This window comes from Gobio gobio (genome assembly GCF_949357685.1).
Source record: "Gobio gobio genome assembly, chromosome: 5".
In the NCBI taxonomy this organism is placed as follows: domain Eukaryota; kingdom Metazoa; phylum Chordata; class Actinopteri; order Cypriniformes; family Gobionidae; genus Gobio; species Gobio gobio.
Genome location: NC_137101.1, coordinates 12,894,917 through 12,908,233, shown reverse-complemented (window position 1 = coordinate 12,908,233; position 13,317 = coordinate 12,894,917). Strand labels below are relative to the sequence as shown.

General features: G+C 40.2%; 1 protein-coding gene across 1 annotated transcript; it reads left to right on the top strand.

Annotated features, from left to right (window-relative positions):
• Positions 1 to 361: 361 nt before the first annotated feature.
• On the top strand, positions 362 to 12,792 carry LOC307126089 (scavenger receptor cysteine-rich type 1 protein M130-like; the record flags this gene model as incomplete). The annotated part of the gene is made up of 19 exons (XM_079816465.1): positions 362 to 434; positions 1,535 to 1,853; positions 2,011 to 2,309; positions 2,404 to 2,718; positions 2,817 to 3,140; positions 3,216 to 3,533; positions 7,211 to 7,513; positions 7,606 to 7,677; positions 7,873 to 8,187; positions 8,269 to 8,484; positions 8,583 to 8,678; positions 8,868 to 8,927; positions 9,098 to 9,160; positions 9,264 to 9,332; positions 9,434 to 9,493; positions 9,594 to 9,671; positions 9,821 to 9,866; positions 12,420 to 12,607; positions 12,689 to 12,792. 19 exons carry the CDS (start codon positions 362 to 364, stop codon positions 12,790 to 12,792), a joined length of 3,318 nt encoding a protein of 1,105 aa, XP_079672591.1.
• Between the last annotated feature and the right edge of the window lie 525 nt (positions 12,793 to 13,317).

Below are 13,317 nucleotides of genomic sequence, written 5' to 3'. Positions count from 1 at the left end.
CTGTCAGAAAGCTGGTGATCCATTGACAGAAAGAGCTAGGGACAGAGAGCTCGGTCAGTTTTGGTCAGTTTGGTCCTAAATTTCTTCCTAGAGCGTGTATTTTGTACAAGTTATTAGCACTATTAGAAGATCAGGAGCAAAATAATACAGACAGAAATACAAAAACAAACTACCAAATTACTATTTCCGCGGATTGTAACGCATACTGTTAATGCAACGACATTCTGGAACTGTTGTCTCCGCTTGAGTTTTCCGCACAAAGACTCTGAGTGACGCTGGGGAGCGAGCGGGAAAACACGGGAGCGGATTCGTGGAATCGGTGGATCTTTAGTGGAGGGAAAACAGAACACTTTTAGCGGGGATGGGTAGCGAGAGGGGCACCTCAGCTGATGAGGGCAGAGGGGCAGTGGCTCTAGCCACCGGGCCACCCCCCTGTGCCCGGCCCTGGCCCTTTGTGACTTAATACAGGGCCATACTCGAAAAAAAATTTCCGAAACTTGTTCTGAAGGAGTGTATTTGGCACATAAATACTCTTGTCATATGTCCAACTCGTTTTTTTGGCCATGTTTAGCATGATAATCCAACTCTTTAACAGTGTAAATAAGTCAGAATGCATGAAATAGCATATAAGACGCCCTTAAGCATTTCATAAGCGGTTGCCATAGTTACGAAATCTCCCACAATAAACAGAACATAACTGACCACTGACTTTTAAAAAAGTTTCACATTCATTAAACTATACAACTGTAGCCTACTACAATATTTGAATTATAAAAATTATGGAGATTATTAAATGCGGTCTGACGGACAACACAGAGCGTCCTAAATTTCGAGCACTTTTTTTTTTTTATGAGTCCAGCTACGACACAGGAGGATGCTCAAAATCATGTTGCGCCGCTCACATTAAATTACATTATATTTGTCCAACTTGTTGTTATTGTACTCACGCATTAACGGTACTTTGTCTGTGGTGATTAGATTCACTGAATGATGCGTTCAGTTACATAGACTCGACAACGCCTAGTCCTGTATGATAACCGACTTCCAGCAAACTAACCTGGACCAAGGACCAAAAGTCACTCTTGCGCACAAGACAAAGCCTGGCATGAGATTCATGCGCACAGTGGAACTTGAAGTGATAAAAAAATATGAAAACTTTGGTGTTTTCTTAACTTAAGGGCTTTCATGCAACCCGGCTCAGATGCTCACTATGTTCACTTAATGTAAATTCTGAAGTGCAAAACAAATTGCACAATATCAACACAATATCATCATGACGTGATAGAAGATTTGAAAAGACAAACTGGTATTCCAGGGACATGTTTGTACTTTTATTTACTTTTGTTTTATGAAAAATATTCAATCAAATATCACAAACTATTCATTGTTTGAAAGCCAAAACACTCAAGATTCATGATTCATGAATTTTAGAATTAAAATTGGCCTAAAATGTTGCAGAGATATTTAACAACAATCAAAGTAAATTTCATAACATATTGTAAACATCATAAAATTGTATTTTTCTGTCACTTAGATAAAAAGAGTGTGAGGTTGGTTGGTGGCCACAGTCGCTGTGCTGGTAGAGTGGAGGTTCTTCATAGAGGTCAGTGGGGAACAGTGTGTCACTTTGACTGGGATATGATTGAAGCTGGAGTGGTGTGTAGAGAGCTGGACTGTGGAGAACCTGTAGATGCTCTGGGTGAGGCTCACTTTGGACAAGGATCAGGACCAATCTGGATAGCTGGTGCATTTTGTATTGGATCAGAGTCCACACTGAAGAACTGTGGGTCAGCAGGATGGGGCGTTCATGGCTGTACTCACAATTTTGATGCCGGTGTCATCTGTTCGGGTGAGTAATTTAACTGATTGCCTATGAATTTGTTGACATTAAGAATATTTAGTTTGGAAAACTAAATGTTTGTATGGTTATTGTATTTAACTATCAAGCATGTGTTTTTGTCTACTGTGCACTTTCATTCCGGTAATATGAACAGGCCATAAACCTTCCAGACTTGTTAATGGATCTCACCTGTGCTCTGGGAGGTTAGAGATACTTGATGATCAGTCGTGGGTTTCAGTGTGTGCCGCTGCCTTTGACCAGCAGGATGCAGAGGTTGTGTGTAGAGAGCTGGACTGTGGAGCTCCTGTACAGGTGCTGGGAGAAGCTGCTTTTGGCAAAGGAGACGCTCAGATGTGGACACAAGAGATTCAGTGCAGAGGAAATGAGTCTCAGATTTCATTTTGCTCAATATCATTATCACAGAAACAAATCTGTACACATGACAATAATGTGGGACTGATCTGTTCTGGTAAATTATAAATATTCAGTATCTCTTTGTTTGCATTGGATACAGTATATGTTCTCTGACAGCTGCATTATAGACCTCTATGTTCATTATTTAGGTTACACAGAGGCCAAACTGATGGACCGTTCAAACTCTTGTTCTGGAAGAGTGGAGCTTCAGTTTGTCAGTAAATGGGGCACAGTGTGTGATGCATGCTGGGATATGAGAGCTGCCAGTGTCCTCTGTAGACAGCTGAATTGTGGGATTGCTGTGTCTGTTGTGGGATCAGACTGGTTTGGAGAGGGAAGTGGTGAAATCTGGGCTGATGTGTTTGATTGTAACGGGAATGAAACAAAACTCTCAGAATGTTCCATCTCTTCATGGAGTCGAACTGAACGTTCTCATAGACGAGATGTTGGAGTCATCTGCTCTGGTAAGCTTATATGACACTGAGAGCATTATGCTACTTTTTTTTTTTTTACAATGTTCTATCAATTCTTATTTTATTAAAACATAAGAATTTCTCCTCAGGTTCCTCTCTGGCTGTTCATGACGGTCTGGTCCGGTTGTCTGGAGAGAGACAGTGTGAGGGGGATGTGGAAGTTTCCATCCATCAGGTCTGGAGGAGAGTTCTGCTGGACTCCTGGAGTCTCACTGAATCCTCTGTGGTCTGCAGACAGCTGGGCTGTGGCTCTGTGCTGAACTTCTCCGGCTCCTCTTCATCCAGTCCTGAACACAGTCATGAGTGTGTGACGGGCTTCCAGTGCTCTGGGAGTGAAGCTCATCTGGGGAACTGCAGCTCTCCACAAACTCTCAACTGCAGCTCCACACAACAGCTGTCAATCACCTGCCTTGGTGAGAAGAGCAACATCTGGGCAGATTCTTCAGTTGTTAGTGATCAATAATGTGTTTTCTCGCTCTGAATATCAGGTCGTGGGTCCATCAGGCTGGTGGGTTCTGGGGGAAACTGTGCAGGGAGGCTGGAGGTTTTTCACAGCGGCTCATGGGGGACAGTGTGTGATGACTCCTGGGATATTAAAGATGCCCATGTGGTGTGCAGACAGCTGCAGTGTGGAGTGGCCCTCAGTAACCAGCAGGTACCAGCCTGGTTTGGTCCTGGTTCTGGACCCATATGGCTGGATGAGGTGGAGTGTGAGGGGAATGAGACGTCCCTGTGGAACTGCTCTTCTCCAGGCTGGGGAATACATGATTGTCAACACAAGGAGGACGTAGGAGTTGTGTGCTCTGGTAAAAAGTTCAGTGTTATGAAAAATGTATATTCCGTATTATATTTTGTGGGATATTTCAGTCACACATTTACTCCTGGGCAAAAAAACAAGTAAAGCCCAAAATTGTAAAATATTTAGCTTTTAATGGTTTTAACCACAAATCACTAGTCAGAAAATTAGCAAGAATTGTGCATAGTACAGGATTACATTTCCTTTTGTTTTATTTAAATGTTTAAGCCTTGTGAGTAAACTTGCTGACAGTTTTACAGGAAGAAGATTCAGTGTTGTTCCATTCAATGTTGATGGCTTTAAACAGTTCATGAGTAGTTGAAAAATGTCTCCTAGTTACTTTGAGTTTAATGGGAGACATTAAACTCAAACTATTCACTATAGATTTCCAATTTGAGCTATGAGGAAACATGAGCCTGATAGACTAGTTCTCAAGCCACTTCTGGATAATCTTTGCAGTGTAAGTAGGAACATTGTCTTGTTGGAAAAATAACATCTGATCATTCCTATTTAGAAAACCTGGTATTCCAGGGGCATGTTTGTACTTTTATTTACTTTTGTTTTATGAAAAATATTCAATCAACTATCACAAACTATGCATCTTTTGAAAGCAAAAACACTCAAGATTCATGTTTTGAACTTGTTTTTGCAATAAATTCACCAGAGAGGAAAGGGTTAAATGAAATGCTGAAGGACAGGCCACGTAAACATGAACAAAATAAGTGCAGTAACCTACTCATCTTTCATCTCCTGTCGTGCAGATCAGATCGGACGAAGCCAAGAAACACTAGCATACATTTCAGTGTAATGTAACCAGCATTTTCATCTGTCTGTTGGTTTTTAATTATCATATTAAGAAAATGTGCATGCATTCTTTTGCCTTTTTAAAAGCATTTTATTTATTCTTTTGCGGTGTAGTTTTTCACCTATATTTAATAGTGCTTCGTCAGAAGTAACCCGCCTTACACAAATACAACAGCTGTTAATAAATCATATCCAATGGTTGAAAAGAAAGGACTAAACACGGTCACTAGTAGGTTGTGACGGCTGTCAATCAAAATGTGGAGTTGTGATTCGTCCGCATGCGTCCTGCCAGAAACAAACGGATAATTTGAAATTCGGTAAATTACATATTTTACAATGCGACATAATGGCAGCAAAAAAGAGAAAATGTTCTTTTAGTAAAGACTGGGCAAGGACATATACCTGGGTGAGGCCGATAGAAGGGGATACAGAGAGAGTGTTTTGCAGTCTATATAAAAGCAGCTTTTCTATTTCACATGGAGGAGAATATGACGTTAGGCGTCACAGCACATGCGAATCGCACAAGAAAAGGGAACAACAGAAAGAAACGTCCAAGTCAATGGAATCGTTCCTTTTATCCAAGGAGGATAGCCAGGTTGATAAAATCACAGCAGCTGAGGTAACCAGTGTTTATCACAGTGTGCAGCATGCGCAATCATACAGATCATCCGACTGTGGAAGTAAGCTAGCCCCGGTCATTTTCCCAGACTCTGAGATCGCAAAGAAAATGTCATGTGGTCGAACGAAAGCAGCATCCATAATAACAGACGTGCTTGCACCTTCCTCTGTGGAGAGCTGTTTAAGATAATTAAGAACACCGCTGGATCAGCTCCCAGGTGAGAAAAAATCACAAACGCCCTTTTTTTCTGTGGCTTCTGACGCGTCCAATCATGGCAGCACAAAACTGTTCCCACTGTCACTGAGATACTGGACGCCAGAGCTGGGATTAAAAAGCAAGCTGCTCGATTTTTATGAAGACAGTGACGAATCATCTACTTCAATACACCGCCAGATAACAAACCTACAGCTTGATATGATTGCTGCATACACTGCTGATAATGCAAGTGTAAATTATGGCAAACACAGACAGACTGGAAATTGACATTGAAACCACAGTCAACAAGATTTTTAGTCACTTCTCATCCTCCTCAAAGCGCACAGAAGAATTGAAAGCCATGTTTTCATTCGTGGAGGAAGATTCCTCTCCTCTTCTCTATTTACACTACATCACTGTAACTACCACACAGCTCTACCTCTAATTTCAACCAGATGATCCCAAAGGAGCTGCACGAATCTCGAGCTGACTGAGAAGACTGAGCTTCTCGTCTTCCCTGCCAATCCGACTCTACAACAGGACTTCACCATCCAGCTAGGTTCATCCTTGATTGCCCCTTCAGGGTCGGTCAGAAATCTTGGAGTAACCTTTGATGACCAGCTGTCCTTCAAAAACCACATTTCAAATGCAGGTTTGCGCTGCACAACATCAGGAAGATCAGACCATTCCTAACAGAGCATGCAACACAGCTTCTCGTCCAGGCCCTGGTCATTTCTAGGCTTGACTACTGCAATGCGCTTCTGGCTGGACTTCCATCGTGTGCGATCCAAAGGCTTCAAATGATTCAGAATGCAGCTGCACGTCTTGTCTTCAACGAACCCAAAAGGGCAAATGTCACACCTCTCTTCATCTCTCTGCACTGGCTACCACTTCCTGCTTGCATCAAGTTCAAGGCGTTGACGCTTGCTTACAGATCCACCACAAGCTCAGCACCCTCATACTTCAACTCGCTCCTACTAGTCTACACCCCCACCAGAAGCCTTTGCTCACCTAAGGAGCAAAGGCTTGTGGTACCATCACCACAGATTTTATTTCACTGTTCCTTGCTGGTGGAACGATCTTCCCACCTCCACCCGGAAGGCAGAATCACCAAAATGGCTGGCAACTACCTGCGTAATAATCTAGGAACTTTGCTGCCGTACCATGGATGCAGCAGGCGCAATGATATTACGCAGCGCCTGAAAATAGTCCCCAGCACGCTCTCTGTCCAAGCAGGTTGTCACGTTGGTCATGTTGACGGAAGTTAGCCTATTTTCAGGTGCTGTGTAATATCATTGCGCCTGCTGCACTCATGGTACGACTGCAAAGTTCCTTGATTATTACGCATGAATGAGAGTATAGTTCCTAGCCATATCGGTCTAGAAAAACACAACTTTCCATTTTCCGTCGGTCTTAGTACACGATGTAACTATACACATCACAACATGTAAATAGGAAAATGTTGGTGTTATTTTGTCACTTTTTGAGCAGTTGGCTAGCTGGAGCCGTTTACCTCCAGACTTTATGCTAAGCTAGGCTAGCGGTGGGAGGTGTCAGACAGAGTTATGACAGGCATGGAGATGAGAATGGTATTTATGGATTTATCTAACTCTGGGGGATACGGTGAATAAGCTAAAGTCCCAAAAAGTTGGCATGCTCCTTTTAATAGCTGATAATATGGATTTTCTCCATCTTTAGGAGTTTGTAGACTTCAGAATAGTTATAGTTGACCATACACTTTGCCCTTTTCTCTTTTTTTTCTTTTTTGCCCAGGAGTGTAAAACGTGTTGTAACATGAAGTCATGAAACCAAAACCTAAAACAGAAAGCCTATGTGTCAACACGAGGCACAGGTAAACAGTACACTAGTGTTAATGTTTACCATAGATATATTTATTTGTTTTTCACAAAATATACTACATTTTAAAACATATTATTATGTAGGCTAATGTTTTAGATGCTATCAGTGCTTGCAGGCAGCATTAGTCTTATTAACCAGTTATTTTGGGTGATGCTTTAGATTTAGCATAACCCGAATTTCCATTTTATTGAACATCTTTTTCCTTGTAGATTTTAAAGAGATCAGGTTAACCAAGGGCTGTGAAGGGAATGTGGAGGTTTTCTACAATGGATCCTGGGGTAATGTGTGTGTAAACCAGATGGAACCAGACACAGTGAGTCTGATCTGTCAAGAGCTGAACTGTGGAAGATCTGGTGTTTTGTCTGTTTCTACACCAAGAGTGAAATCAGCTCCTAACTGGCTGGATAAAGTAACATGTCGACCACATGATTCAAATCTGTGGCAGTGTCCATCTTTACCCTGGGGACAGAATTACTGCAATAAAGATGAAGTGGCAAAAATCACCTGCTCAAGTAACAGCCATCACTAAACAATACAGTCCATTAACATGAATGTTTTTGAGTATATGCTTGAAATTTTATGTATAATTAACATTTAATTACAGAACAGGAGAGTCATGAGTCCGCTCGAAGCTATCTGATATGCTCCACATCTCCCCACCAGAGACTGTGTTCAGGTTAGTTTATTTGATATAAACAAACAAACAAACAAAAAATTATGAGAGCTGTATGCAATGTAAGATTGTTATAAAATGGGGAACCAACAGGATTTCATCTTCAGATATACACCTGACCACACACACCCCCATGCTGGCCCCTCTGTTGTGATAGTACTCTGCTGTCTCCTTGTCTGTGATGTGTGTGTGATTTAGAGCATGTTCCTCTCAGACTGAGTGGAGGAGAGGGCCGGTGCTCTGGGAGGCTGGAGGTGTATCATAACGCTGTGTGGGGCTCAGTCTGTGATGATCAGTGGGACATCAGCGATGCTCAGGTGGTCTGCAGGCAGCTGGGTTGTGGAGCAGCACTGAGGGCCGATGGGAATTCAGCCTTTGGTGCTGGTGAAGGTGTTGTGTGGCTGAACAGAGTCGAGTGCAGAGGGAATGAGATTCACCTGTGGGACTGTCCTCTCTCCCTAAAGAACCACACTGACTGCTCCCACAAAGAGCACGCTGGACTCATCTGTGCAGGTCACAGCAAAAAACTGAGGAATGTTAAATCAATTCTTTACTTTGATTTGATTTTGAATGTGTTTGTGTCTGTTTTGACAGATTTGTCAGTGTCCACTACTCCTGCTTCTGCCACAACAACATCAGCTTCTCCTCCAGTTTCTCAGACAGTGCGCTCAAGCTCAACATCAGTCTCTCCTCCACAAACTCCTCCAGCAGCGTCTCTCTCCGTGCTTGTGATTGTACTGGGAGTTGTGCTCTTACTGCTCTTAGTGCCACTGCTTATACTGATTCAGCAGAACAGAGGGATGAGGAGAGGTAGGAGAGATCCAGAGACTGTCATATTGTGTCTTATTCAGTGTGTGATCAGTCATGTGTTGTGAACTGACAGCAGGTTTGTCTGTCTACACTCACAGCTCTCTCTAAGAGGAGACACAGGACCACGACTGAGGTCGTTTATGAGGAGATTCATCACAGACCCACTAAAAGAAGCAGTCTCTTCACTCACATGGGTGAGTAAATGTCATAGAGTCTGATTTGTGGAGATCAACAGGGTAATGACTTTATTCATAGGGGAGAGTAGAATAAATAGCTTTTGTGTGTTATCTGGAATGATAGTTTTAGTGTTGTGATTCAAAGGAAGTGGGGATTTTGGCTGATTTACAGTTGTGAATGTGTCTGATGGATCTACTCCATAATAGGAAGTGCGCTTTCTGAAGAACAGCATTCTGGGTATGAAGATGCTGATGAGCTTCTTTCAGGTCAGAGGTCACAAATGTTACAATCTTATCTGCTACATACAGAAATTAATGGATGTTAAATTAATTAAAACATTCACTTTGCAGGTTAATTTTTGTAAGCCATTCAGCACATACTAATTCAGATAAGGATTTATTGAATCTTTTTCCCCCTTTCATTTCCCCTTTTAAAGCAAACTCTGCAGTAGGAGCCGCACCTGACTACTATAATGACATCACCACTGAAGGGCCAATAGGTCAGTGACTTTAACTGATTTCACTAAATTAAATGAACTATTGGGTCTCTGAATAGTAAAAGCAGTTTTTGTTTATTTCCTTCCCTGCTGTTAACTCATTCAGAAGAGCAGCAAGTCACACCTGAGAATTATGATGATGTAATCACTGTTGGACTGAGATCTCGTGATACAGGTTTATTTCTTATTATCATTTTTACAGGTTTTAACAATATAGATTTATATGCACTTTAATTAAACATATGCACTGTTTCAAAATATGTTTTGTCTATTTAGACTTGCCAGAAAACTATGATGATGTCATCATTGTAAGTAAATTCTCCAATGATAAAGCAGGTGTGGGTTCTCTCTCAAATTACAAGTTTTTTGTTTGTTTGTCTGTCTTCAAATTATAGTGGCAAATGAACTCATGTAATTAATGTATAATTAATAATAGAAACATTTATATCAGAGGGTGTTCACGAGGAATATGATGATGTGAAGAATGTCAGGGAGTATATGAGTGACGGGTTTGGTACGTTACTGACACCTTTTTACCTTACACTGAATTTACGTTTAGTTTTTTTATAATTCCTTTATAATATACATTTCTGTGATAATGATAGCTCATTTAACTTCACTGCCAATATTGATGTTCATTTATAATACTCTGTTTTCTAATAGATTATGATGATGTGGGGGAGGAGCCAGGAAAACAGGGAGGAACAGTGTAACTGAAACCACACCCACTGCCTCAAATCCTTTCAAAGCTTTTAAGTGGGCTGCAGTTTCAAGTTTCAACTGCTGTCCAACAATCTTTTATGTAACATTGAAATCTACTGAACGAATCTACTGAATCTGTTTTTGACACACAAAAAAACTTTGCTTTGATGGCTTTCCAAAAGTAAAATTTTTCTTTTTTACAAATCACATTGTTTTTGTGACCCCATTGCACTGTGAAGGAATTGAAAATAATCAAAGATATTTGATATTTGAAATCCAGCAAAGAAATTTGCTTTACTGTTGTTAACCCCCATTTCCTTATCAGAAGGGCTATCTGGTAGACAATAGAGAGGCCTGTAGGCCACATGGGGTCACACCTTTACAGTGGGGGAAGTTTGGTCTGATTGTCAGAATGTCATGTTTGAGTTTGGTCTGATTGGTCAGGTTAAATGAATACATTTGGTTTCAGTCACATGGTCAGGGAAAGGGATAAACGAAAATTGGAACTGTTGCTCTTTATCTCTTTTTCTCTGGCTCTCTTACTCTCTGGCTCTTGAGGTCATTGGGGCTTCTCTACTTTGGTCTCTTCTTCTCTCTCTCTCCCCCACTCTCTCTCTCTCTCTCTCTCTCTCTCTCTCTCTCTCTCTCTCTCTCTCTCTCTCTCTCTCTCTCTCTTTCTCTCTCTCTCTCCTTTTCTATCCCTCAGGTAACATTTTATTCATGCTGTGTACGATTAATGGTACAAGTTTATCATCTCATACATCCTTTTTGAAACTATTTTACGTGTAACCATAAAATGGTTTTGTCATTAAATCCTTTCTATTACGAATACTGTGCTAACTAGTTTTGATTTGGTATTGACTTTGAAGTGCTCCATATTGTAATACAATATAGTCACATTATAGCAACGCTCTCCCACATATTTTGCTATTAAAACTGCACTTATATCCGTCGTTGGTACAAGTTGCAGTGGGTGGAAATAGACGAGAAATTTACAGTTTTCTTCCATCTTTCTGATAACGTTTCTTTAGTCTTCTGGCAACCCTGCAGATTGAACCATCTGCAGGAGTCCACTCTTACAACTGAAACATATCTATCAGTTTGTATATAATTGTTATAATAGTAGATGCTTTAACTTCCACTGCTCCAGTCTTTAACACTTCACAGCGTCTTCAAATTATAAAATTATAATTTTCCTTTTAAATGTAGACCCACTAATGGTGGACAGTCTGGACACGTATATATGTATTTTGGGAAATACAAACAGCAGCTTTGGTCAATAATCTTTACCTCATAAGAAAATAATTACATGTAATGAACTGAACAAAATAGCATGTTGTCCTGCAGAGGGTTTTTTTTTACATACAGTACACGGCATACATGTTTGTTTTATGTACTTGTTTTATATTTGTGTCCAGTTTGATTGTTGTTTTGATTTTTGATTGTTTTTTTTAATTGATTTTAATATATTCTGTTTAGCAATTACAATCAGAATGACTATGTGCATGGATATTATGTCATTGTTATTATTAGGGGCCAAGCCCCCGAAGGGGCTGTAGCACCTATTGTATCTGTTGGTTTACTTTACTATTATTATTATTATTATTATTATTATTATTATTATTATTATTATTATTCCTCCCCAATGGGTTTCTATTGCAGCCCTATGAACCATAAGTAGGACAAAGATGAAATTTGGCACGATTGTACTGTACTGTACTTAAATGTAAAAAAAAATTGAGATTAAATTAAAATGTATTGTGTTTTAACATTATTAGTATTCCTCTGCGTACCACTAGATGCAGCCTGAGTACCACTAGTGGTACTGGTACCACACTTTGAGAACCACTGCTGTAGGCTATGTGCTGTTTGATGCTTGAACTTTTAGAAACCCAAATGAGTTTTCATTAGCAGAGATCATTTTATTCTTCTGTGTTCATATAAAGAAATAAAGTCATATACATCTCGGATATCATGAGAGTGAAAGACGAGTAAACGGTGAGGACATTTCTGCGTGTACTATAGGCTAATTTCAGTGTAACAGTTACATAATACAGAATACTAGCTAGAGACATGGGATTCCTTCTTAAGTTTCATCTGTGTCAAGGACGAAAAAGAAGAGGAAAAAGAGGAGGATGAATTCAAGCAAGATAAACAAATAAATATTGTAAATCTGTTTTAAAAAACGTGTTTTTTAAATAAAGGTTTCCGAGTGATATCCGATTGTGTGCGTGTTTTTATTGTACTTGCCCTGTAACTACACAAAACAAGAGAGGAACAAGCACCCCTTACCCTGTAACTACACAGATAATAACCCCTTAATTAAAAAAATACTTCCTAATAGTTACCACTTTATTCCCCTATATACTTACACTATAATTGCCGAAAGTTATGCTGTAAATTCGCTTTACTTATAGAACTTTCCAGGCCGTAATCTAAAGCGTTACCCACACTGACACACTGCAACACTGACCAATATTAGTCATTTTTACCTCATTTTAGTGATAATAATATTTGTGTATTTGCATCATGTTTAATGTGTCTGTGCCTGTTTTGACAGATTTGTCAGTGTCTACTACTCCTGCCACAACAACATCAGCTTCTCCTCCAGCTCAACATCAGTCACTCCTCCACAAACTCCTCCTGCAGCGTCTCTCTCCGTGCTTGTGATTGTACTGGGAGTTGTGCTCTTACTGCTCTTAGTGCCACTGCTTATACTGATTCAGCAGAACAGAGGGATGAGGAGAGGTAGGAGAGATCCAAAGACTGTCATATTGTGTCTTATTCAGTGTGTGATCAGTCATGTGTTGTGAACTTGTTTCTTCACAGCTCTCTCTGAATGGTACACAGGACTACACAGAGCTCCAAGCAAGGTAGTTTATGAGGAAATTTATCACAGACACAATCACTTCACTCATACAGGTGAGGCATAATCAGAGATTGTTAAAAACTTCTTGTGCGCATTGTAACCATTAGCAATCATTAACAAACCACACGTGGGACTGATTAATTAATTAAAAAGCCTCACTTTCTTTCCCTGGTGTTTATTTCAACACTCTAAAAAAAAAAAGGTTCTATATGGCACCAAAAATGGTTCTTGGCTCATAATCATAGGGGAACCTTTTTTAGTGCTATATAGCACCAATTTTGGTGCTTCAGTGGTTCTTCAGCGGTTCTTCAGAGGTGCTATATAGCACCTTAGTCAAAGAACCGGTGAAGAACCTCTGAAGTACCGCTGAAGAACCACTGATGCACCAAAATTGGTGCTATATAGCGAGACACTATCGACATATATTTTTACACATTCATTTCCCACATATAATTGAATGAGGAAAGGAAAAACAAAAACAAAAAAAACCAAGCAACATCAGACTAGCATGTTGACTATTTGAACATAAATGTTGCTCTCCTTTCTTTCTGGCCAGCAAATTTCTCAATGACTCTCTGATCAAAGTCAG